At 39.4% G+C, this 26,935-nt stretch overlaps 3 protein-coding genes and 1 long non-coding RNA gene across 23 annotated transcripts in view; 2 read left to right on the plus strand and 2 right to left on the minus strand.

Annotated features, from left to right (window-relative positions):
• The window catches only part of LOC139970082 (uncharacterized), an 892,672-nt gene that overhangs the window by 567,310 nt on the left and 298,427 nt on the right, over nt 1-26,935 (minus strand). The gene's annotated exons all lie outside the window — the stretch shown is intronic.
• Nucleotides 1-26,935, plus strand: part of LOC139970035 (NLR family CARD domain-containing protein 4-like) — a 545,770-nt gene that overhangs the window by 59,789 nt on the left and 459,046 nt on the right. The window lies entirely within an intron of this gene.
• Nucleotides 1-26,935, plus strand: part of LOC139970054 (uncharacterized) — a 116,541-nt gene that overhangs the window by 5,874 nt on the left and 83,732 nt on the right. Inside the window, exons 2-5 of one of the 3 annotated variants that reach the window (XM_071975668.1) lie at nt 351-426; nt 811-921; nt 2,610-2,727; nt 2,970-4,465. In XM_071975668.1, coding sequence (XP_071831769.1) covers nt 2,703-2,727; nt 2,970-4,465 — 1,521 coding nt within the window. In that variant the 5' untranslated portion in view covers nt 351-426; nt 811-921; nt 2,610-2,702. The remainder of the gene's footprint in view (nt 1-350; nt 427-810; nt 922-2,609; nt 2,728-2,969; nt 4,466-26,935) is intronic. The other 2 variants (XM_071975669.1, XM_071975670.1) reach the window with 2 other exon arrangements.
• On the minus strand, nt 16,598-21,194 carry LOC139970095 (uncharacterized). Its single transcript, XR_011793987.1, has 4 exons — nt 20,810-21,194; nt 18,567-18,685; nt 17,943-18,104; nt 16,598-17,110 (listed from the first exon to the last, which is right to left on the minus strand). It is a non-coding gene; the product is annotated as an uncharacterized lncRNA (long non-coding RNA).

The raw sequence follows: 26,935 nt of genomic DNA on the forward strand, positions 1-26,935 counted from the left end.
CCTGATGATATCCGGGAAAGTCGTGCTAATAGAGCTTTACGTGTATTTAGGTGTGTTTTACTGACAAATGGCAGCTTTTCTACTGCAAGATATGGTACGGAATGCTTAAATTACTAGAAACTAGTTTAATGCCTTTTATGTTCGTTGCGTCAATACTAAGGCCAGGGTGACAAACTTTCAACGGCTGAACGAACACAAATACGAACAAGATATCAACATAAAGTAAATCGTTATACTGTTTAAAACTTCAATATTGTTAAATAACATAAGAACTACGTTTGGTTTTTCACCAATGTAGGTTGACGCTAATTTCTTTATGGAATCATTTCAATTTTTCTATCGGTTAACAGATTCCATCGGTAGTGCGAGAAGTCTTGATCACCCACCCCAGTCTTATTGAAAGTATCTGGCAGAAATATCTAACTCGTAAGTGAAGCAGTTAATGCTATAGTAGAACATGTATCTAGTAAATTAACCACAGATATGGAACCGTTATCTTTTCTGCCCTGTAGTTCTTTTATGATGTGTCTTATGTTGTGGTTTTTGTCACTGTCACTATGAAAAAAATATATGGAGTTTTTTTTTACATATACCCAATAGACTGCCAAAATATTCCTGTAAGGAAAACATACGTTGTACAGTATGCGTACATTTGGTATTGGGAATGTTGCTGACATACTAAATTCGTTTTTTCTATGATCACCGTTATGATGATTTTAGGCAAGTGTACTGCTCATGGAATTGCACCTTCTTTAAACGGCACACAATGAAAGAAACTCTCTTTATTGTTGATTTTTTTTTTTTTTACAGTGCACAAGGCTATTTACGGGAATTTTCTTAACAAATTGACAGCCGGACAAACCTGCAGATGAACTCATAACTACACAATCAAGGACTAGATGAAGACATGAAGGGCAACTCGTAAGTCAGTTTCAGACCATTTACTTTTCTCTTTAGGTTCCACAAAATGGCAGTTTAACATAAGATTAACCATTTTTGACTTCTTGAACTCTCTTGTAAGAGATATTCCGGTGGATATATATTACTGCTTTATATATTAAATTATCTGCGCTTACAAGTATAAAAAGCCTGTGTATATTGTCCATGCTTGTAACACCCAGCAATCCAGCATAGAGTTTGGCATCATAGGGGTATTGGGCTGAAATTGTCTTGATATCTACTTTTCATGTAAAATCATTGCACCTTCTAGGAATAAAATATTCTTTCCCAGCACATGTTTGGTTTCGATGATAATCGTAACCTTTGTAGTCATGCCGGCAGATGAGTGTGTGTGAAACCTTACTTGGAAACAGGATATCTCTAGAATAGAAGTTTGGACCAATATCATATTCGGTGTGTAAAAGTACCAACTTGAGTAGAAAAAGCCTACTGCCTTGAGAGGTCAAATGTCATTAGGGGTCAAGCTGTGAAACCTTGTAATGACGATATCTCCAGAAGGGAAGCTTGGACCAATCTCATATTTAGTATGTAGTTGTGTCACATTGAGTTCAAGATATCTATGGAGTTTTGTGGAGGTCAAAGGTTGGGGTCACCATGGGTCAAATTGTGAACATCGTAAACACGATATTTCAAGAAGGGAAGCTTGGACCAACCTCTTATAAAGTATGTAGTTAGTTCAACAATCCTTTTGTTTTTTACGGAGTTCAAATGTCACGAGTGGTCAACTTGTGGAAACCTTGTTTTATAATCTATTGTACAGTATATCCCACAGTGCAGCCTATGATATTACATGTGTGTTACGCCCCATTAATAGGAGAGGCTGTTGGCAATTGGAAATTAGCTATTAAAGGGCATCCGTAGATATGAATCAAGAAGTTTTGACCAAATCTCCATTGACTTAAGTGTGTCGGTAACTTACTGTACGTTGCTGCATACATGCCTGTGCACAAAGGTGTGTAATGAAACGTTGTACTGTTTGTACATGTGCTTCATGTGTTGGAATGGCCGATATCAATTTGAATAATCTATATGTTACTGTACCTTTGCTACTGTACCATTGTTAACTTTTCCGGCGTATTTTTGCAATTGTCAAGATTCAGTGCCAAATAAAAACTTTAGGTTTGGATGTAGTAACGTTGGGGAAATTACCAGGCACTGTTTACGAAAATTAACTATTGCCTGGTTTGATGTTTTAGAGGCAAATCAGACGCAAAATCTTGGGGACCTGGGAGGGGGCTTAAGATTTGACTGACGCATGTTTAATGTACGGCTTGTACAGTAGGTGTACCACATAGAGTGGAAGAAGCCAGTTGTCTTTGGTAGCGATCAATCTCTATGTTGAATACAAGAAAAGTTTTCATCTCGGTCTTCAGGTGCCAATGTGAATATTGTGTTGTTATATGGTCTCAATGCTTTTTGCTTATATTGAGGTATGCTGTTCATCATGGTCATACCCTACAGCCTAGTGTGTCACATTCATATAAGATTATTGATGTAGCATCATTGAAACCACACTGCAGGTTTGCTGTCTGGTTATTAATGAAACATTGAACCATCCATATGCAACAACAACACAATGTAGTATACATTTTGAAAGTTAACAGAATAATGTAATTATTTAGATTCCCTATTTTTCTCATATTTTTAAGAAAGAAAAACAGATTCACGGAAACGATGGGCAGGAGCTGTTCTGACACGACCCCTTCACGCTTTGTAGACTGTCTGAAGTAAATGACGTGACAATGGAGCTGACTCCTGATCTTCAAGGTAGATGCCTTAATCTTTGACTTTGTCATTTGTGCATCTTTACTTCCTTTCGGTAAAACATGTAGCCCCCCCCCCCCCCGCTCTGTCTTTTTAATAACAAATAGAACAGTAACAAAACTGTATTATCAGTAACGAATAAACAATTAAGATTTACGTGTTCCCATGTGTGTCACTAATTTATTGTTCTTCAAATTTAGTCATACGTGGAACATTTACACATTTTGTTTCTGTTTTTTGTTTAGAGAAGAAAATATTTCTGATAGAATGTCTCAAAAGGACATACAAAGACCAATATGATGCGATTCAACCCCTGCCATATATAAAAGATAGACTTTATTGTGTGGACAAGGTCTTTGTAGAAGGGGGCGTTGAAGTTTGTCTGGCACCAGAGCTAACGCGAGGCACCGGAGGATCATGGGAGCGTTTGGAATCTTACAAAAGTATTTATACTGACTTTCGATTTAAATCCAAGAGACGAATTATACAAGGAGATCCCGGGTATGGTAAGTCGACGTTAACCCTTCAGCTGGCCTACGATTGGTGCAATGACGTATCGGATTCCCCGATGAACAATGTAGAAATACTAATTCTTCTTCGGCTAAGACAACTTAGAAGTGACAAGTCTCTCTTTAGGGCGATTAAGTCATTTCTTCTCTTCCACGAACCCCGTGTTAGCAAACATGAGATTGAAAAGATAATTCACAGTTGTTCGTCCGTTCACATTATTTTGGATGGATATGATGAGTATCCTGGCAGGTACAGCAATGATGATGATGATGTACACAGGATCATCAAGATGGAACTGTTTGAAGACTTTGATGTCAGCTTAACGACAAGATATCTCCCAGAATATCTTAGAAAAGAAACTAAGAAGGCCAAACTAACAGGGTTCGATGACAAAGCTAGAGATGAGTACATTCGCAAGGCCGTAGTAGGTAACAACGATGAGGCAGTGGAAGAAATAAAACAACGGCTCAATGAAAACTCCATCCTTGCTGATCTTTGCCAGGTACCTCTCATATTCGTGATGTTTGCCCACATGGCTCATGATAAGAGAGACTTCATGAAGTTCAAGTCTGTCACACAGTTCTTCAAATACATGATTAGACGTTTTTACGACCATCTGAAACAGAAATTTAAAGACAATAAAAGCAACGAGTTCTATCTTCATGGAATGGAACATCATGAGCTAGACAAAATAGCTTTCGAAGGATTAAACAAGGAAAACCAACAATTGTCATGGATTAAGACTGAATTTCGTCAAAGAGTCGGGCGAGAATCATATGACCAGTATATTTTAATTGGCATTTTGGTGGAGGAAGATGTAGTGAGCGATGATTCTACTGGAGACAATGTCTTGTTTACAACGATGGTCCGTTTTTATCATAAACTATTCTGTGAATGGTATGCTGCCTACCACCTTGTCACTCTTGTAAAGAACGCCCACGATCTCTCTGATATTCTCAGGTTCTTAGATCCATTTGATCTTCAGTACCTGTTTAGATTCGCCTGTGGTCTGGATCCCAATGCTGGAAAGAAACTCATCAACCATTTGAAGGGATTACCAGGCGGGGATACTTTTGCCATCCTCTGTATCCTAGAACAAACTGGTGACGTCAACGACATTATGGATTCGGTGAAAAAGCTCTGCTCGCGTGTCGTTAAAATAGAGAGAGGCGACAACGCTCTTCTTCAAAGATCGATGACACAGTTGCTGGAGATTGCATCTAAAAATAATGTAAGTTAGCTAATAAATAAACAGCCTTTTACAATTTTTTTCCTACACCTAATTTAGGAACTGTTTACTATTTTATAGTGGTTTTGTGTTCTTTATTCTCAAGTCTATTCACAGTCATTGAAAACTATTATTTAAGCCACTTTAAATCATAAAAATTTAGGTTTAAAGAAGACGGATGGTTTTCCTAGCTAATGAATATACAGTGGTGTATTGAGGATAATTGCAAATGATGTCATAGTATATTTAAACCAATCAGAATAATCTCTGCATGTGCCAAATTGCGCTAAAATTCTTATCATACTGATGATGTATTCATAATATTGAACGTATACTTCAACATAACCACATGGAGTGTTAATTTTTGGAATTTCAGATTCTTCCGTTACAAATAAATATCTAGTCTTCCAATACTTTAAATAACAGTTAAATGCTTCAAATGATTGAATTAAACCTGGAACAACAAGCCATATATGTTGGAGTGCATTGTCATCGAACCATACTAATGTAGTAACAACCCTTGCTGGAGGTGTAAAGTATGGTCATCGAACCTAACTAATGTAGTCACAACCCTTACAGGGGCTGTAGTGTATGGTCATGGAACCCACATGGGGCGCACATCCCGGGGGCGATTTTTTTCCCAAACAGGTTTGCAATTACGGAGTTTTCCGCCAATAAGATTGCTTGTGACGTCAGCATCAATAATGGGCATCGCTTCTAAGTTCGAAGACATGCACTGAGTAACACTGACACTTAATTAAGTCTAGTAACGGTCCATCAAACGCCCTTACTTTACTTTTAATGCTTGAATCACATGTTGACCTTTACTTATGATACATACGCTACATTCTATTGGGTTCGTGTTTACGTTATTCAAGATTTGTGAGCCGTTCTACTGCAATCGGAATTCGTTTCGTGGAATTTGTAGGCCTACACTTTAATCAACTTCACGAGTCTTGAATGAATATACGCAAACAGTTTAGTTTAGTCAAGGCTTCATATTTGACGCACCCCCGTAATTCACGCACCTTCAATTAATACTAGCAACGATACAGCAGGCCACCTAAACTTTTTGCAGTCAAGCAGAATTACATTTTTCATGAGTTTGAATCCATTTCAGCTATTTGCTGACCAAATTGGTGGTATATTTTAAGCTTTTAACACCCCCCCCCCCAGTTTTGCACGTTTTGGGGACATTTGGAAATCTTACAACCTAAAAATAACCAACAATACCTCAATATGATACCACTACTCTCTGGGATCAGACCTTGTCTGAGCCAAGAGGCTCAGAGCATAGCAAACAGCATCTAAAGTCAATGGATGTATACTAAGGCCTGGACTACAGTTAGCTTATCGACGAATGCGTCAATTTAGGAGTATGAAAGAACTTGACAAGGCAGACATTTTGTGGTCAAATTCTGCTCAATATTACGGTGCATAAGCACAGAACCTTAAATATTTTGAGATCATAACATTTCTGAGGAACTACACATATGAAAAACACATAGAGTTGAGTCGTTTGGATTTTTTTCCTTGATATACATCTTTGATCAAATCCTTAATTTCGTCAATTATGAGCCCACCATGCTACAGTATGATATTTTTTCCGTCACTGCACTGTGTACAGAGTTATAATACACATAGGCCACCAGTGCATGTGTGATGTACTGTACCCTGTACGAACATTTCACTGTGCGTTGATATCGACTAATGCCTTCACATAAAACTTCGATCAAAGTAGATGATCATACCATACTAGTTTGCTCAATATGTCTAAACCAATTCCAAACACATCTACACGAAAAGCTTCGGGTAATTTTGAACGGGTATATCTTCGTTGCAAGGAATGGATGCAGACACTTTGGTTACCTGGAAGTGAAGGTTTCTATCATGATGACGTAACTTTTCCGACCAATCATGGGGGGGGGGGTCAAGGGGTTAGGTCTACACAATCACCCCCCCCCCCCAATTTCCAGTTAGATATAAAAAAAATAAGTTCAAATTAAAATAAAATAAAATAAATTAAAGTTAAGCTAAATTAGGTTAGGTCAAAATACTGAGGTATCAACCTCAGTATTTTTGCAAGCTGTTCTCACTCCAGGGTTCCATACACAGCAAACAAACAACAACAAAATATAAGGAATATAGGCCTATGATATAACGAGTCGGGGCGTCAGAACATGTTGAGGATGAAGGGATATGCCTAGCCTACTCGAAGAGCTTGCATCGTGTTGACGTCTAAGTACCTCTTTAAACACTTACATATATTTGTTGCGTTCAAAATGTGAACGCCAGCGTTCAAAATTTGAGCGCTGTAGCATTTGAACAGTAGGCGTTCAGGATTTGAACACTATACACATCAGGCGCTCAAAAATTAGGTGTTTCTAAAAAGGGCATTAGATGTCAAAAAGTATTCCACTTAACCACTTAACTTGTTCTTTATTGTAATGAGGCTTTGACGCCCAGTTGCGTTCTATATCGGACGATTATCGGTTACATTTTGCTGTTTGTAGTGTATATATAAGAATGCAAGCCGACGATCATTGATGGCCATTAGCCACCAGGAAGAAATTGTTACAGAGAACCGTCTATATTGACCACAACACCGACTATGGACGGTGAGGCACTTGAGTAATGAACATGTATGGACTATGGATGGGGTGATGGACAAATGTAATAGAGATACAGAAGGTGAATACGGGAGCATGGCAGACAGAATAAATGAAAGAGGATGCACAATTCATTATGATTATTGTACCATCTCAACTCATCTGACATGTATTACTTTTTTCATAGATTGAATATTTTCCCAGTAATTGAGGAATTGCATACATGAAATTTATATTTTAAAGCTGAACTCATGCAGCCTAAAACACTCCGGGGGCCGTTTCCGGCCATCTGGGGAGTTTGTAAAGCCTAAAATGTTCTTGTACGCTCCGCGCCAACTGATGGTGGCGCTCCAGCTTAGATAGTCTACTAATATCACCTCCCCCCCCCCCCACTCTTCGGAACATATGTGCGCCATTGATGGAACCATACTAATGTAGTGTCTGTGTAGCCTCAAGCCATGCAAGGAGCTATCACCGATAGAGTTGTCTGGTGGAGTGAGATGTCACTGACAGCTAGAGGTTTATGTTACCAACACACTGTTACAAAAACGTATTCTTATAGTAGAATACCGGCAGCCAGGACGCCTGCGTTAAGTCGCAATTTAACAGAAGTTCGTGAAAAACGGTGCCCCGTTCTAAAACGAATACATTAGAACCGTGAATCAAAAAGTAAGAGTTAATGCTGTAAAGGAATAAATTCTCTCCTGTTAACGATTCCTACTGTTATCAAAGTTTGTCGAATTTTTTACTTCTTTTGCAATTAATTCTTCAGTGGCCAACCCATTTAGTGTAAATTAAACCCGACACGCTTCAATGTGTGTACATTTCTAAGTATATATGTTATGCGCTATCGACCGATTTGCGCCATCGATCGATAGAGCTGCGCTATCTATGGATCCGTCGTTAGCGCAAGCATCGGTAGATCGGGCAGGTATCGATCGATGGCGCAGGCAGATCGACGGATTGTATGTCTATTTTTGATAATGACAATGTTTTTTTCTTAAACTTCAGGATGACGCCAAGTGCTGTTTAATGGACACATCACCGATTTTTCTAAAAATTGCCCGTTTAATTATTATTTTCTATGTAAATATTTATGATAAATTCAATAAAATTTTATCAATTGATAGTGATACAATGAGTTCCAATAACTTGGTTGTATCATGGAGATAACCTAAATCCATTGCTGAATCAGGCATATGTATCAGGTTGTATCATATGTCTTCAGGCCTTGGTTCTAAGAAATCTGCTAAATTACTGATGGGATTGGGCCAACAGTGACTATCGACCTCATATAGTACTGATATATAGTGACGATATTCGTAAAAATGGAAAAAGAGCCAGCTTTTCGAGAACACTTGCAGGAGACCGTCGACCGCCAAGCTGCTTCAACAAAGAGCCCAGTCATTAGCGCGGAGAAGTACGATGCCATAAAATCTCATCTTCTGCATCCAAGCATCAAGGTGGACTCGCACTTCCGACATTGGGTCAAAACACGGAATTTTCAGATTCTCGACCTCCCTGGCCTCGAGGGAAGCGCCAAGTTCCTGCGAGTTGTCAATGCTGAAAACGTGTTCGATGTCGTGAAGGGTATTCACGTAGACAAGGCCTGCAGTTCCCCTTTAAATCTCATCCTACACGACCCACGAACTATCGATTGATAGCGCAGCGCTATCTACCGATGCCTGCGCTAACGACGGATCCATAGATAGCGCAGCGCTATCGATCGATGGCGCAAATCGGTCGATAGCGCACAACATAACCAAGAAAAGAACCTGGGCACGAAAACCAAACTACCGAACGACTGATCCGCTCTCACCCATAGTCCCCTTGCATAGAGACTGTGACTGTGCGATCTCCGTCGGGTGTGTATCACCATTCCCCTCGAAAGGGAACACCTAATTTATTATACATTTAATTTTAGTTTTAGTAAATGCTTCAGAGCTAAGTCAACTACATATATATACCATCTTTGTGTATTTGAGAAAATAGTGAACACTGTGACGTTAATTTTAGCCCAAACAACAACAGTTTTTAACCAGTAAACACATGGTTTGATATCAAATGAAGTAACCCTACCAACTTTTTAAATAATAAGAAACATGATGCGCATAATTCAACACAGAAATCACCAAACGAGAATATAACCCGCATAATTTTGGTAGCACTTTTTTTTATTAATATGCAAATTGAACAGTGTCCGATGTTTGCTAGTTGATACAGAACGGTGATAACTTGTAATTGTGCATTCATGCAAAGGTGTTATAATACCCACTATTAAAGACAAATTATTATTGGCGTCATGCAGTTTATAATGCATTCACCTGTTATTCTATATACAAACAATGGTGAATGTTAATTTACAATATAAAGGCACTGCTGTATGTCCATAACGTCTTATTTTCAAAATGTCACTATTAGTTTACAGGGTCTGTTTTGTCTTTGAGAGAGCTCACTGCTATAATTAGACAACTTTTACAGAGAGAGAGAGAGAGAGAGCTCCCTGGTGTTGTTAGGGAGCGATCACAAACATAGCTCCCTAATATTAATAGGAGCTGTCACAAAGACGGTTGCCTGGTAAAATTAGGGAGCTGTCTCAGAGAGGTCCTTGGTATAATTTAGGCAGCTGTTACAGAAAGAGTTCCCTGGTATTATTTGAGAGCTGTCACAAACAGAGCTCCCTAGAATTAATATGAGCTGTCAAAAAGACGGTTGCCTGATATAATTAGGAAGCTGTCACAGAGAGGTCCAGGGTTTAATTAGGCAGCTGGTGCATAGAATAATCCCTAGTATTTTTAGGGAGCTGTAACAAAAGAGCTCCCTAGAATTAATATGAGCTGTCTAAAAGTGGGTTCCCTGGTATAATAAAGGAGCTGTTACAGAGATAACTCCCTGGTATTATCAGGGAGCTGTCACAAACAGAGCTCCCTGATATTAATATTACCTGTAGCTGTCACAAAAAAAGGTTTCCCTTGTATAATTAGGGAGATGTCAGAATGGGTGCACCCTGGTATAATTAGGGAGCTGTCATGGAGAGATGTCATTGGTGTTACACTAAGCCCCCCCCCCCCTCCTCATTACCAATGTTTCGTTTTTGTTGCGTAGAAGTATAGAAGACGCGAATATAGCATTGTACTGGATCAAAGTATCAATATAGATAACAATATCAGCTGATCAGCTATATTGTAAACTGTTAGTTTGTTATGTAAATATCGAGTGATGGTTTCTGGAAGGCTAAATAAATACTATGAATTGTGTAACATAAGTGACTTTTAGTGCACGGTTATTGATGTGATGTTTGACTTTTAAATCGATATTCTCATTTGTATCGGCGTTACAAGGGATATGAAAATAATTTAACCCATTCCCCTCTCCCACGAACATAACATATAGCTATGTATTGACTCAAATGTTCTTTACCACTGCAGGTACAAAAAAGAAATGCATATATTACACATACATTGTATTTGCAGAGACCAAATCTTGGAATATCAATCATTTGTGCATATTCCTCAATCGTTTATCAGCTCTTAATTATAATTATGTAATGTTTTATTGCAGATCCTCAAAGTGCTTGTCTGGTTTCAACATTCTTGGTGTAATTGTTGTGGTTAATTGTGACATATTAGGTTAAATTGATTTTTTTTCCTGTAAAGGTGGAGGATGGTGAAAGATGTAACAACGGATTGTTAGAAATAGCTGAATTATACCAGTATACCATTGTAATCACTACAGAGGTATTATCTAGGCAGAGTGGTAATGAAGGTTAGGTGCGGTTGCCGAAAGACCCCTGGTTAAAAAACTCTTCCTTTAATAAGATAAATGCAATATGAAATGTATAAAGAATGAGACTTAACATTACCATTATATCTAAGATACAATGTGAATGTCCGTCATAATTAACACATGGGATTAAATGCATACAATAGCATACAGACTTTACTTTATTAGTATTATTATTATGATGAATTATAAATAAGTTATGAAAATATACTCGATCTTTTATATTAAGTTTAAGACGAAACATTTAAACAAAAAAAGGAAACTTTAATACCTTGATATACAGAGTCAAATAAACGTTAAAGGGCGTAGGAACCGGGGGGGGGGGGCTGGGGCGCCAGCCCCCACCAGTGAAAAATATGGTGGGGCGGAAGTATCATTCCGCCCCCCCCGGCCCCCGCTTCGCAAGTCAGAAAACCCCTTTTTGGTTCCTTGCTTTAGCAAAAGGAACCTATGTAGTCAGGTTGGCGTGTGTGTGTGTGTGTGTGTGTGTGTGTGTGTGTGTGTGTGCGTGCGTGTGTCTGTGTGTGCATCTGTGACACTTGCTTGGGTACGCTCTATCTCAATAAGGGAAAGTTGGATTGAGGCCAAACTTGGACTATAGATCCGCCATATGGAGAAGGTGTGCCCTATTGTTTTTGGTGCCCACAAAGGTCACCGAAGGTCAGTTATGGTCCAAAAACCGAAAATATTAAAACTGCAATAACTCCCAGTGCCAATGTGTGACAAGATTGATATTTTGGGACAAGTTGTGAACTGGTCAGGGGAGCATTTTCAAACTTAACGGTCATGTGATCCGAGGTCACCAAAAGTCAATTAATGATAAAAAACTAGTATTTTTGCGATAACTTGAGAACGAAATGTCCGTTAGGGTTGGGAGTTGCTTCAATGTTATCCAATTGTCGACCCGCATCTGGGTGACCCTTGACCTCAATTTGACCTCTGGTGACCTTTACGTGTTTTTGGGGATTTTTACAGTTTTGATGCTATTTTCAGATGTCAAAGGTACCTTCTGATCATAAATGTCAATAGGTTGACCCCGTGTGACCTTTATGTGCGAAGTTATATGGGGTCAAAGTTTTTTGGTCGGAGTTAGGATGGTTGTACAGACTTTTCGTTTTGTTTTTTGGAATCAGGAGATTAAACTACATGTGAAACCAAGGTCAAAAGGTCAAAGGTCACATTAGAAAAAATGTGCTTATTTTGGGAGGAAACGAGCAAAAAAGGAAATGTTTGGTTTTGATGCTAGATTTGGATATCAAAGGTACCTTCCGATCAAAAATGTCAATTGGTTGACACCCCTGTGACCTTCGTGTGCGAAGTTGTACGAGGTCAAAGTTAATTTTCAGACATATAATGCAACAACTCCCAGTTCCAAGGTGTGGCATGGTTGATATTTTTGGACAAGCTGCAAATGGTATAGGGGAATATTTTCAAACTTAACGGTCATGTGATCCGAGGTCACCAAAGGTCAATTAATGTTAAAAAACTAGTATTTTGGGGGCAGAAAATGGGCAAAGAAAAAATGTTTGAATTTGTATAGTTTGATGCTCTAATTTAGGTCTCATCAATCAAAAATGTCAATAAGTTGACCCAAGGTGACCTTTGTATGTTAAGTTATATGAGGTCAAAGTTAATTTTCAGACATTTAGTGTAATAACTCCCAGTGCCAAGGTGTTACACAGTTGATATTTTGAGACAAGTTGCAAATGGTATAGGGGAATATTTTCAAACTTAAGGGTCATGTGAACCGAGGTCACCAAAGGTCAATTAATGATAAAAAACTAGTATTTTTGCGGTAACTTGAGAACAAATTGTCCGTTAGGGTTGGGAGTTGCTTCAATGTAATCCAATTGTCGACCCGCATCTGGGTGACCCTTGACCTCAATTTGACCTCTGGTGACCTTTTCGTGTTTTGTGGATTTTTACAGTTTCGATGCTATTTTCAGATGTTAAAGGTACCTTCTGATCATAAATGTCAAATGGTTGACCCCCGTGTGACCTTCGTGTGCGAAGTTATATGAGGTCAAAGTTAATTTTCAGACATTTAATGCAATAACTCCCAGGTCCAAGTTGTGACAAGGTTGATATTTTTGGAGTAGTTGCAAATGGTATAGGGGAATATTTTCAAACTTAATGGTCATGTGATACAAGGTCACCAAAGGTCAATTCATGATAAAAAACTAGTATTTTTGCGATAACTTGAGAACAAATTGTCCGTTAGGGTTGGGAGTTGCTTCAATGTAATCCAATTGTCGACCCGCATCTTGATGACCCTTGACCTCAATTTGACCTCTGGTGACCTTTTCGTGTTTTGTGGATTTTTACAGTTTCGATGCTATTTTTAGATGTTAAAGGTACCTTCTAATCATAAATGTTAATAGGTTGACCCCCGTCTGACCTTCGTGTGCGAAGTTATATGAGGTCAAAGTTAATTTTCAGACATTTAGTGTAATAACTCCCAGTGCCGAGGTGTTACACAGTTGATATTTTGAGGCAAGTTGCAAATGGTATAGGGGAATATTTTCAAACTTAAGGGTCATGTGATCCGAGGTCACCAAAGGTCAATTAATGATAAAAAACTAGTATTTTTGCGATAACTTGAGAACAAATTGTCCATTAGGGTTGGGAGTTGCTTCAATGTAATCCAATTGTTGACCCGCATCTGGGTGACCCTTGACCTCAATTTGACCTCTGGTGACCTTTTCGTGTTTTGTGGATTTTTACAGTTTCGATGCTATTTTTAGATGTTAAAGGTACCTTCTGATCATAAATGTCAATTGGTTGACCCCCGTGTGACCTTCGTGTGCGAAGTTAAATGAGGTCAAAGTTAATTTTCAGACATTTAATGCAATAACTCCCAGGTCCAAGTTGTGACAAGGTTGATATTTTTGGAGTAGTTGCAAATGGTATAGGGGAATATTTTCAAACTTAATGGTCATGTGATACAAGGTCACCAAAGGTCAATTCATGATAAAAAACTAGTATTTTTGCGATAACTTGAGAACAAATTGTCCATTAGGGTTGGGAGTTGCTTCAATGTAATCCAATTGTCGACCCGCATCTGGATGACCCTTGACCTCAATTTGACCTCTGGTGACCTTTTCGTGTTTTGTGGATTTTTACAGTTTCGATGCTATTTTTAGATGTTAAAGGTACCTTCTGATCATAAATGTTAATAGGTTGACCCCCGTCTGACCTTCGTGTGCGAAGTTATATGAGGTCAAAGTTAATTTTCAGACATTTAGTGTAATAACTCCCAGTGCCGAGGTGTTACCCAGATAACATCATGCTAGCGGTCCACCGGCGGCCCGCCAGCTGCACCACTGGCGGTCCACCGGCGGGGAAAGCCGGCGGAACGCCAGAGATTTGGCCGGCTTTAATCCGGCGGTCCGCCGGCGACTACGCCAGAAGACCGCCGGAGAAACGCCAGCGTACCGCCGGTGTACCGCCAGTGTTTCACAAGCAGACCGCCGAAGAAACGCCAGCGTACCGCCGGTGATCCACCAGTAGACCGCCAGAGAAACGCCAGCGTACCGCCGAAGAAACGCCAGCGTTCCGCCGGTGTACCGCCAGTGTTCCACCGGCAGACCGCCGAAGAAACTCCAGCGTACCGCCGGTGTTCCACCAGTAGACCGCCAAAGAAACGCCAGCGTAACGCTGGTGTACCGTCAGTGTTCCACCAGCAGACCGCCGAAGAAACGCCAGTTTTCCGCCGGTGTACTACCAGCAGACCGCCGGAGAAACGCAAGCTTACCACCGGAGTACCGCTGAATTTCTGTCAGAGAGAGCCAGTGGCGGAGAAACAGGGGGGGTTGGGGGGGTTTTAACCCCCCCACTTTTTGAAGAGGGGGGGTTGGCCCACACAATCAACCCCCCCTAGTTTTTGCCAGTAATGTTCTGTTATAGCCTATGTTATGTGCTCCAAATGGCATAATAAATCAAATTATTAAATTTGAAATTGTTAAAGTCATTTCAACCTTTTACCTGGTAGGCTATCAACAATTAACGACCGAAAACCGAGTTAGAATTGACCGACACATTATTTCTAGCCCCTTTCCCCCACCTTGCGCATTGGACCTTGTAGCTCATAGCGCTAACTTCACCCCACAACAGAAATACACAAAATAACGTTTTGTTGCTGTTGAATAGCTTTGGAACTGTATACACTTGCCAACTTCAACGAGGTGAAGGAAGGAAAAGAAAAAGAAGAAAGAGAGAAAAGGACCAAAGGATGGAGTAGAAAATACGGCAAGAAAACGGGAAGAGGAAGAGGAACAGTGACAAAATTATACGAATTTGTAAAGCAAACAGCAGATATCACATCATATCAGTGAGCATGAAAATGGCGTTCCACGATAAACAGCCTCCAAACCATGGGCGCAGATCCTGGTGAGGACAGCGGGACGCGTCCCCACCAACTTTTTCAGTAGTGGGGACATGATATACCGTGTCCCCACCAATTTGTCTTTGCATTTCAAGTTCCCCTGTATGGAACTTTGGCGAAGTTTGATCCAGCATTGTGCAAATGACATGCAGCAGTTCTCATTTTATTGTATTTTATCCACAGTTGTTAAATATAGGACGGAAATCGCATTTGCGGCAGTCTATATTTGTTTTCTGGGAGAGGACCCCAGACCCATCGTATATACAAAAGTCTACTTGGATTATTTGTCCCCTGATTTTCTTTCTGCAGACGCCCATGTATTTCTCCAAACTAAATTTCTAAGCAATGAGATCTAAAACTTAAGGAGGTTTAGGAGCATCATTAGGTCTGGGAAGTGTTATTTCCGGCGATCTGGGAGGTATATTTGCCCCAAAAAATCGTACGCTACGCGCGAACCCATGGTCGCGCTCCGCTTAGATAGTGTCATAGAACAGACACGCGTCCCCACCATTATCCAAGACTGATCTGCGCCCATGCTCAAAACTGTCGATGTGTGTAGTGTTCAGTTTCGGAAATATCTGGTACATTTTTATTTCCTTCAACGAAAGTTTTTAGTAGCCGTCTGAATTTTCGAAAATTCCCTAACCAACATTCTTCATCATACTTCATCATACTCGTGCAATTTTGACCCGTCTGTTAGGGTTTGAAGGAGGTTTTTCTATATCGGTTGTCCATAGATGATATTTTGTGCAACATTATGGGTATGTTTTGAAGTGAATTTATTCACGAGAATTGTGAATTTTCAAATTCTGAACAGTGGGGCTGACGGATATTGTGGGCCGCGATGAAGAATCACCTACAAAAGCAATGATCCACAGGATATGTGATGAAGTCGAACATGATGTGTGACTGGTGACAATCTTCAAAAAGGTTATAGATGAGAAAAAAAAGTATTTGGAAAAAACTTGGTTGTCAGGCAAAAGTGTACATATGGTTGGTCAGTTTCAAGCCATTTCAAGTGCCATTTCCGGTGATCTGGGGGTACCAAAACCAGAAATTTTCTTGTACGCTGCGCGCCAACCAATGGTGGCGCTCCGCTTAGATAGTAATACGCGCCCCCCGGGTTAGAAAATCCTGCATACACCCCTGGTTAAATCCAGCTTTTCAAGGCCTGGGCAGTGCCATTTACTGCAATCTGGGAGGCAATATTTGCCAAAAAATTCTTGTGCACTTCGCGCCAACATATGGTGGCCCTCCACTTAGATAGTGAGCCAGCAGTTATGACTTTTTATTTCATCAATGGCCTGCAACCCCCCCACTTCTGACAAGAAATCTCCGCCACTGGAGAGAGCCACTGGCTATCCACTAGCTAATATCCAGTGTTCTGGCGACCTGCTAGCCCAAATCTGGTATTTCGCCAGCAACCCGCTAGGCAGAGATCTTCACATGAATTGCTAACCAAATATCTGTGTTCCGGTAGAAAACTGTCCGTCAAATATCTGGTTTTGTCCCAGCACATTGTCAAGGGAATGCTAGCAAGAGTGCCAGCTTGTTTGGGGTGTACTACTAGAACAGAGCTATTGGTCTACCTGCAGATTTTACTGAATTACACATGCGGTTACATATGAAGAAATAATGACTAACACAGTGAAATTAGTTGCTATCATTTTATTACGCCTATAAATTACAAAGCGAGAAAATGAGTTCCAGCGTTAAATATTGCAACAGCACTAAAGAAATTCACTCGTCAACTGTTTGTGGTGAAGTCCGAGATTTTCGCCCTCCCTGACAATCTGATGCATCCTTCAGAAATCTAACCACCGCCGCCTGAATATCAGATGAAGTCGATTGTGCAGTTCCTCCGTACAGCTTCTGTTAATACAAAACACATTACACAAAACATTACATAAAAGATTGCATTCTACACAAGCAGTAAAATGAAGCCAATAATGGGTTACCCGATACTCATAGCTAGGACAGTTACTACTGTTCATGTTCCACAACCATGCATCAGTTACTACTGTAACTGCTCGTAACACAGTAACATGTGTTACAGGTGGCAAGTTTTTTGTAAATGCAAATAAAAAAAAAATAAAAAAATAAATTATAAAATTTAATATATATACTATTTTTTTTTTTTTAAATTACAGCAAATTTTCACCTGTCTGACTCTTAGTTCAACGTGTCACATCTTTTTGATAATTACTGTGCCAACTGTAACACTGGCTATGAGTATCGGCTGGGGTCTCACATTATGATCACAATTGGTTAAACTACATTATTCACATTTTCACACATTTACCATTTTTGCAGTGATATACGAAATATTTCCTTTGCATTTGACAGTCACCTTCTTTCATTTTATACTGAACACATGCATTACTGTTGCAAATCCAGGTCCCATCAATTGGGAAAGAAAGTGACAATGGACTGGTCAATAAAATCATATGGTGAATTAACTTTAAAATCAATGCTGAATGCTGCTTTTCAACTGCATCTGAAACAACACATCTTACATCAAAATATATTTGTAGTAACTTATTTAAATGACCAGAATTCAATGTATATTAAAGCAAGAATTCTCGTTGATGGGGTTTTGCATTGAAAAGCTGGCCGATCCATGAGTCAAATGCACAACCCCCTCCCCACAACTCAAGGTTCTCTTCACTGCTGCTGAAAACAAAAATGACACATATAAACTCACTTTCAATTATGTATTTCATACATGCAGCTTCGCAAAGGCTGTTTTCCCAGTGGTACATGTCCAGTTCAGTGTGGTAGCAACTGCATTTGCCAATAAATCACCCATGATTCTTTTAACGCACTCCTTCAACGTGTTGCCACCAAGAATTGATAGTCTTCTCTTCTTGAAACAACAAAAAGAAAGAAAAGTTAATCAGAAACCATTCAATAATTATTATACAAACAGAAATATTCAAGTAATTCTATTTCATCCAAACTTTGGCATCTTTTGCTAATTTCTTATCAATATTTTAAGAGGAACTAGCAATGCAGTGCTGCAATGTTCCTTTCTGGGTCCAGTCAAAAACAAGATTGATTTAACAGCCCACTTTTGTAGAATGCACCGCAATGTAAAATCATTTCTGGCCAAACTCTTGTTACCTAAATGCTTTCATGTCTGTTACTACCTTAGAGTTTTAATTTTCTCCCAGGAAAAGGAAATTAGCCCCTCAGGAAATATTTTATTTTGTACAGACCACTGACACAATAAAACCTGACTTGGCTTCAAATTTATAATGATAAACTAACATTACACTCTGGAAAACTGTTTTCTGATTACTTTCCTTACACTTTTAAACTGACTTACCAAATATCTTTCCAAAGCCTTGTTTGTTTCAATAGAGTCATCCAGGTTAATAAATTCCTCCAAAGATCCCACAGGAATAGTAACGCGCTGGCTTCTAACTTAGTTCCTGAAATCCTGATCTGGAAAAATTGATAAATTGTGATTTAATCTGCTGACTCCATCTTCCTCAAAAAACAACAACAGCAGCATACTTTGGTGTTTCCATACTTCAAATTAAAGTTAACAGTAAATAAGTTCACAACAACATATTGTGCAGGAGAGGAATGGCTATCTGTCGCTCCTTTATATACTTATAATCCTTTCACTCTTAACTTCAACTGTGTCATCATGCAGCTCAAAGTTGTTATCATTATTGCATGTTTCTTGTAAAACAGTGTTGACATGCCCATCAACCTCATTTTGTATTTTCCTTGTTTAGTTCGCCAGGGATTTCACATGAGTCATTTTTTCCCTGTTAATCTACTGCAAAAAAAGAACCAAAAACAATAATCTAGAGCTCTTCATTCTGTATCCATTACTAACAATTGGCATTAACCCTTGGATTAATTTTTTTTTTTTTGGGGGGGGGGGGAGAACTATTATATAAGGTCAAATTTACATCATCAAATACAGACAAATCATGTTATTCGTTACTCTGTCTGCAGAGCTTTTTAAACAGAATAACATACCCTCCTGCTTGCCGAAAGTTGTATCTACTTTCATTGCCATTTAATTCATCTGGGAATACAATAGAGGGGCAAATTGAACCTAAACTACCTCCACTAACTATGCTTTCAATGATTTATTGCCAAGGAATTTAAACAGTTCTCCCCCCGCAGCACTTTAAACTTTGAACCCTTTAAAGTAACTTTCCATAGAGTTAAATAGTGGCACGCAGTACAGACATAGCACAGAGGCAGTTCAGCTATTGGGCAAATATACTTTACTTTAACTGAGGATCACTTCAATGTAGGCAGTTATTTTCTTGGAAATCATGTGCAGAATGATTCACCAGAAACTGAGCACAAACTGGAATAGACCCAATGCAAATATTTCAAATTGACAGTAGCTAAGACAAAAAAGCAACAAAAAGAGATAAGGCAGCCACAATTTTTTTAGAAGCCTAGAGGCTAGATATGAAATATTTTTCATTATCGTGTTGGTTGGTATCACCAAGAGCGTAGGAACCGGGGGGGGATGGGGGCGCCAGCCCCCCAGTGAAAAATGTGGAGGGGCGGAAGTATCATTCCGCCCTCCCCCTGGCTTCGCAAGTCAGAAAACCCCTTTTTCATTCCCAAATGAGAAAAAAATCTCACTTGGAGCACCAAATTGCATCTAAGGCCAGGTGACAATACAAAATTAAGTTTACAAAATTGAGTGGGTGTTGAAGTGTGCCATATTGCACCCTCCCCCCAGGCCGGCCATCAGTCTTCAGCCCCCCACTCAAAAGTACCTTCCTACGCTACTGGGTAGCCTATCACTATACTCCACAGGAGTACTCATAAACTATGATGACGATGACCTATTGTTCTCCAAAATGCTTAATTTGTCACAAAAACTTTGAAGCCTAAGCACTAAACATGAAATCCAAAAAGATTTAACCACCAACCCATTCCTGATATTTAAAAACAACCATACTTATATTATTATTAATAAGGTTTTAACATTGAGTCTTTACCTTCTTAACTAGCCTAGGCCTAGCTATAAACAAATAAAACAGCACATTATTTCTTAAAAGTTATGGATGACCATGATTTTTCAATACTGTAACATACCAAATGATTTAAAACTAGGCCTAGGCCCCTAGTACTAGTGTACTACCACTACTAGTAGTAACTAGTAGTAGTACTGTACTACTAGTAAAGTAATATATATTTCAGAATATGATATTTAAAATTAGGAGGAAGCCTCCCATAGTCATCTAGTAATATTTACAGTATTAACCTTCTGCAGATAACAGTTTTCTTCTAATACAGTCAGCAAACAAATGTTTCGGCATAACATTGCATAACCTAGCTATTATACAAACAACGGTCATTAGTTTACCTTTATGTGTGATCGTTATTGCTCAGCCTAACACAATTAACACCTACAAATTGTAGGCTAGGTGTAATTCATACACCGCGAAAGGCTTCTCATTAAGCGATACATTCTAGCCTAACGCTAGATTACGTCTAAGTTTATTTAAAAAAATAGTCACTTCAAATACTTGCGAAATCAAATGTACAACTGTCAACCCTTAGTACGAAAAAACAGGTACATACCTCTTAAGCAAATTTGTATCTGCAGACTGCAAGTACTTTCAAAACAATTGATCAGGATATCCAACATCGAAAGAGTTGTAACGGATTACGAAAGCGACCGCTTTTCAAACTAGCTGCTATATCTGAGGACACTGAGCATTGCGGTTTAGCGATTGGATGCCAGTTATACTAGGCTCGTTCGATCAGTGAAAAATGTTTTCTGAACTGTTTTCTCTCAACTACGCTAAATTGTTGATTAATAAATACTTCTTGGGATAGTTGAAATTTATTAAAGTATTTGAATATCGCTTATAACGTTATTGCTAATATTTATTTCAGAATTTGAATTTGTTGAAAATATTATTTTGTAAGTGTTCCTGTGGTTAAGGGTATTACCCGCTCATTTTGCCCAAATGCTTGCCAAGATTTCTTCATGTGGTATCCGTCAGACTCGTTCGATCAGTATTTTTTTCCCCTTCAAATATTATGTAGTGTATGATAATATATATAACATTAGATGGTAAGCAAAATTTAACTACTTTGAGTTAGCTCAATCTTTAATTACCTTATAGTTATTGGCGAATATAGGTTTTAGGAAAATATTATTCTGTTAATTGTGCCAGTTTGGTAAGGTAACTTCCCGCCAATTCTGCACAAAAGCTATCCAATATTTCCTCCGGCGGTACTGCTGTCGGCATTCCGCTGGACTTACAAGCCAGCTGTAGTATCTATCGGTCCGTTAGCGGACCACCAGCCGTTGCCTAATAACGTATAAGCCCATGCAGCCGCACCTAAACCTGGCCTATAATACTACACAAAATCCAAGTATTCTTAATTATTCTCTCCACAGGAACAAATATATACAAAAAGCACGGGTAAAATAGTTTAATAGAAATTCATCTTTAACTAAACTTTCACATTAAGACTTAAGATTTTGGACAGACCCGATGGTCAATGTGTATGTAAACTTGTGTAAATTGCTGAGTGACTTTCATAACATAATATTTGTGGGAAATTTTCTACGGCGTTACGCTGTCGGTCTGCTGTCGGAATTCTGCTAGGTTTTTCCAAGCAACAATGTTTATCGGTCCGTTGGCGGACCTCCAGCGTGAAACCACCGGCTTGTTTACGACGTTGATACGCTGTTGGTCCGCTGTCGGCAATACGCTGGGTTTTTTTCCAAGCAGCAATGTCTATCGGTCCGTTGGCGGACCTCCAGCGTGTAACCGCCGGCTTTTTAACGACGTTGATACGCTGTTGGTCCGCTGTCGGCAATACGCTGGGTTTTTCCAAGCAGCAATGTCTATCGGTCCGTTGGCGGACCTCCAGCGTGTAACCGCCGGCTTTTTTACGACGTCGATACGCTGTTGGTCCGCTGTCGGCAATACGCTGGGTTTTTCCAAGCAGCAATGTCTATCGGTCCGTTGGCGGACCTCCAGCGTTTTACCGCCAGCGTTTTTACGCCAGCGGACCGCCAGTGTGATGCGTACTGGGTACACAGTTGATATTTTGAGGCAAGTTGCAAATGGTATAGGGGAATATTTTCAAACTTAAGGGTCATGTGATCCGAGGTCACCAAAGGTCAATTAATGATAAAAAACTAGTATTTTTGCGATAACTTGAGAACAAATTGTCCATTAGGGTTGGGAGTTGCTTCAATGTAATCCAATTGTTGACCCGCATCTGGGTGACCCTTGACCTCAATTTGACCTCTGGTGACCTTTTCGTGTTTTGTGGATTTTTACAGTTCGATGCTATTTTCAGATGTTAAAGGTACCTTCTGATCATAAATGTTAATAGGTTGACCCCCGTCTGACCTTCGTGTGCGAAGTTATACGAGGTCAAAGTTAATTTTCAGACATTTAGTGTAATAACTCCCAGTGCCGAGGTGTTACACAGTTGATATTTTGAGGCAAGTTGCAAATGGTATAGGGGAATATTTTCAAACTTAATGGTCATGTGATCCGAGGTCACCAAAGGTCAATTAATGATAAAAAACTAGTATTTTTGCGATAACTTGAGAACAAATTGTCCATTAGGGTTGGGAGTTGCTTCAATGTAATCCAATTGTCGACCCGCATCTGGATGACCCTTGACCTCAATTTGACCTCTGGTGACCTTTTCGTGTTTTGTGGATTTTAACAGTTTCGATGCTATTTTCAGATGTTAAAGGTACCTTCTGATCATAAATGTTAATGGGTTGACCCCCGTCTGACCTTCGTGTGCGAAGTTATATGAGGTCAAAGTTAATTTTCAGACATTTAGTGTAATAACTCCCAGTGCCGAGGTGTTACACAGTTGATATTTTGAGGCAAGTTGCAAATGGTATAGGGGAATATTTTCAAACTTAAGGGTCATGTGATCCGAGGTCACCAAAGGTCAATTAATGATAAAAAACTAGTATTTTTGCGATAACTTGAGAACAAATTGTCCATTAGGGTTGGGAGTTGCTTCAATGTAATCCAATTGTTGACCCACATCTGGGTGACCCTTGACCTCAATTTGACCTCTGGTGACCTTTTCGTGTTTTGTGGATTTTTACAGTTTCGATGCTATTTTCAGATGTTAAAGGTACCTTCTGATCATAAATGTTAATGGGTTGACCCCCGTCTGACCTTCGTGTGCGAAGTTATATGAGGTCAAAGTTAATTTTCAGACATTTAGTGTAATAACTCCCAGTGCCGAGGTGTTACACAGTTGATATTTTGAGGCAAGTTGCAAATGGTATAGGGGAATATTTTCAAACTTAAGGGTCATGTGATCCGAGGTCACCAAAGGTCAATTAATGATAAAAAACTAGTATTTTTGCGATAACTTGAGAACAAATTGTCCATTAGGGTTGGGAGTTGCTTCAATGTAATCCAATTGTTGACCCGCATCTGGGTGACCCTTGACCTCAATTTGACCTCTGGTGACCTTTTCGTGTTTTGTGGATTTTTACAGTTTCGATGCTATTTTCAGATGTTAAAGGTACCTTCTGATCATAAATGTCAATGTGTTGACCCCCATGTGACCTTCGTGTGCGAAGTTATATGAGGTCAAAGTTAATTTTCAGACATTTAATGCAATAACTCCCAGTTCTAAGGTGTGACAAGGTTTATTTTTTTGGACAAGTTGCAAATGGTATAGGGGAATATTTTCAGACTTAACGGTCATGTGGTCCAACGTCACCAAAGGTCAGCTAATGTTAAAAAAGTAGTATTTTGGGGGGAGAAAATGGGCACATAAAAAATGTTTGAATTTTTACAGTCATGCTCTATTTAGGTCTCACCGATCAAAAATGTCAATTGGTTGACCTTCGGGTGACCTTTGTGTGTGACGTTATAATGTATACAAGTTCAAAGTTAATTTTTTTTAATTTAATGCAAGTAAATCTCAATGCCAAGGTGTGACATGGTTGATATTTTGGGACAAGTTGTGAATGGGGTGGTGGAACATTTTGAAACTTAAAGGTCATGTCATCTGAGGTCACCAATATTATCATATCTGTTGACACGCTTGTAGGTCTCTTATATTTCTTACATTTTCGACACCATATTTAGATCTCAAAAGTGCCTTTTGATCCAAAATCCAATCACATTTTGTGATCACAAAAGTGTTGGCTATAGTGTTGGTTACTTTATGGGAACATGTAGGACCACAATTACTTGGACTATTTGAGCCCAATCTTGCTTGATAATATTATGTGTATTGTCATATACCCCAAGCAAGGAACCACAGTGCCCTTGGGCTCTTGTTCATTTCCAAATGAGAAAAAAAAACTCATTTGGAGCACCAAATTGCATCTAAGGCCAGGTATATATTCAAAATTATTTACAAAATGGAGTGGGTGTTGAAGTGTGCTATATTGCACCAAATTGCATCTGAGGCCACCTGGAAATGCAAAAAAAAAAATCCAAAGGGGAGGGGGACACCCCTCCCCCAGGCCGGGCATCAGTCTCCAGCCCCCCACTCAAAAATACCTTCCTACGCCACTGTAAACGTTGTTATTAACAATGAACAAATTAAGATTCAACCATGACAGTACCATATATGTAGAAGACCAACAAAACAATAAAATCCATTTAGAAATCGAATGATGGCTTTTGAAAGAAGGTCCAATACACCCTAGAAATCTCTACCAGACAGGGGAGGAGAAGGTGATATTACATTCAGAATTTACAACCGTTCTAGCTATTGTAGTGCGCATGCACGCTACATGTATTGAGAAAACTAGCCCGCTCCATCATCCGCATGGCTAGCTTGTGAATGCCGGCTGAACATACACTCTTCATAGCAATCTCAAACTCACAGGTTTGCCACGCAGGAAAAAAATCCAGACCCAGATTAGCAAAGAACTGTTGCGGCAAACAGTTAATTCTGCACTGGCACACGTAAAGAACAAAGATCCCCCTGAGTAGAATACTTCTTCAAAACAATACGTAAAATTCTCTACTTTGGTTCGAAATTCTCGAATTGAACAAGATAGGTAACAGTTGAACGTATTTGATTTAAAAAACATCTTGCAAACAAAGTCGCCAGCAACAAATGTTAATCGTATTTTTCCGCAGCGACACACGATCGGTGTTATTTGCACAAACAGCTAACCCGTAATGGTATGGTATTATATAATACACACTACACAGTCACAGTTTCCACAGCTAGCTGCTCTGTACGCAGGCCTATATGGCGTATATCACATGTCTTGAATTATGAATCAGGGCCAGGAAATCGACCAAGGATTTTTTAATACACCGGAGGGTGTTACATTTGCTCAATAATAGACTAGTTCTACATTGTATTCGTTAGATTAATCATGCATCAGGCCTTCGGTGTAAATCACCGTATGTTCGTAAAATTTCGCTAACTAGGCGAGGATCATAGAATTTGAAGTAGGGAGAATGACGTCATGCGATATATACCGAAGCCACTCATCGTACTAGTGGCGCTTTGCTTGTACGAGAAGACAATAACGGAGCGTAATACAAACACTAAGTCTTTGACATAACTAAAGTGATAAAGTTGACATTAATCACTCGAAATGGTGATATCGTGCGCCGCATTTGGATGCCAAAAATGTGGCAGTAGTCTGTAGTTCCTAGGTAATTCTTAGGAAGCGATAGTAGAAGCAATTACATAGGTATCTTATTACTTTATTAGCGTCGTCTGCTCAGCAGCTGTATTAATATTCACTGGACCCTGGATATAGTTAGCCTAGGCCCTAGACCGGCTACGGATGCGATATGACTAAAGCCTAATAACAAAAATGTTAACACCTCATTTTACTTAAAGCTGTATCCCTAACGATAGATCAACATGCCAGAATAACATGAGATGACGGTTATGATGTCCTGGGCTTATCACTTACAATGTAATACTAGGAAAATAGGTTACTATACCCACTTTGCAACATTAAACTGGAAACTACATGCACAGGCTAATATGGAAGTATTACACTAAGGCTATAGGTGTGTGCTGTAACGGGGTGGGGAGGACGGAGGCATGCTTTTTCACGGCATTTTTCAGGGACAACTATATGACACTATTTGAGTGGATCACTAAAATAATACAAGCAGGATGAAATGTTTGCCATATGCCTCTCAGATACCGGAATGACACTTTCCATACAATGAAAGTTGCACAAACACTCCACTTACTCGAGTCATTTGAGGAGAGAAAAAAATGTTTTCAAAGTTGGTTCTTACGTCAGGAGTATATATAGTACTTAACACTCTGGTCGCAATAACATGTCTCTGTTGTGCAAAGTACACCTACTCTTTCGAAAAACGGGTAAAATCAAATTCAGTCTTACAAATGATCTGGCTTTTTGGCGTACACTGCAAAGCGCCTTCATTATATTTCAAGGCTTCACTGCTTAAACAAGCGGCGATAAACTGTGTCAGCATTCTTCCTAATTCAATTGCTATGACGAGGATACAGTAACGTTACCATGTTGTTCAAGATGACCAATCAGTGTCCAGGACATGTATTCTCTGTCAGGTCCGGAACATGCGTGAGTCGTTCTTTGACAACCGTTAATGAGCTTGGTTGTCCGGATAATATGTGATGGTGTAGACCTAACTTCTTAGCTATATGTCAGGCGATTGCTAGTTAGAGTACTGTTAAGAAATATATCCAACCTTTGGTCTACGTTAAAGGACCAAACGC

Source organism: Apostichopus japonicus, chromosome 7 (assembly GCF_037975245.1).
Source record: "Apostichopus japonicus isolate 1M-3 chromosome 7, ASM3797524v1, whole genome shotgun sequence".
NCBI classification, from domain to species: Eukaryota; Metazoa; Echinodermata; class Holothuroidea; order Aspidochirotida; family Stichopodidae; genus Apostichopus; species Apostichopus japonicus.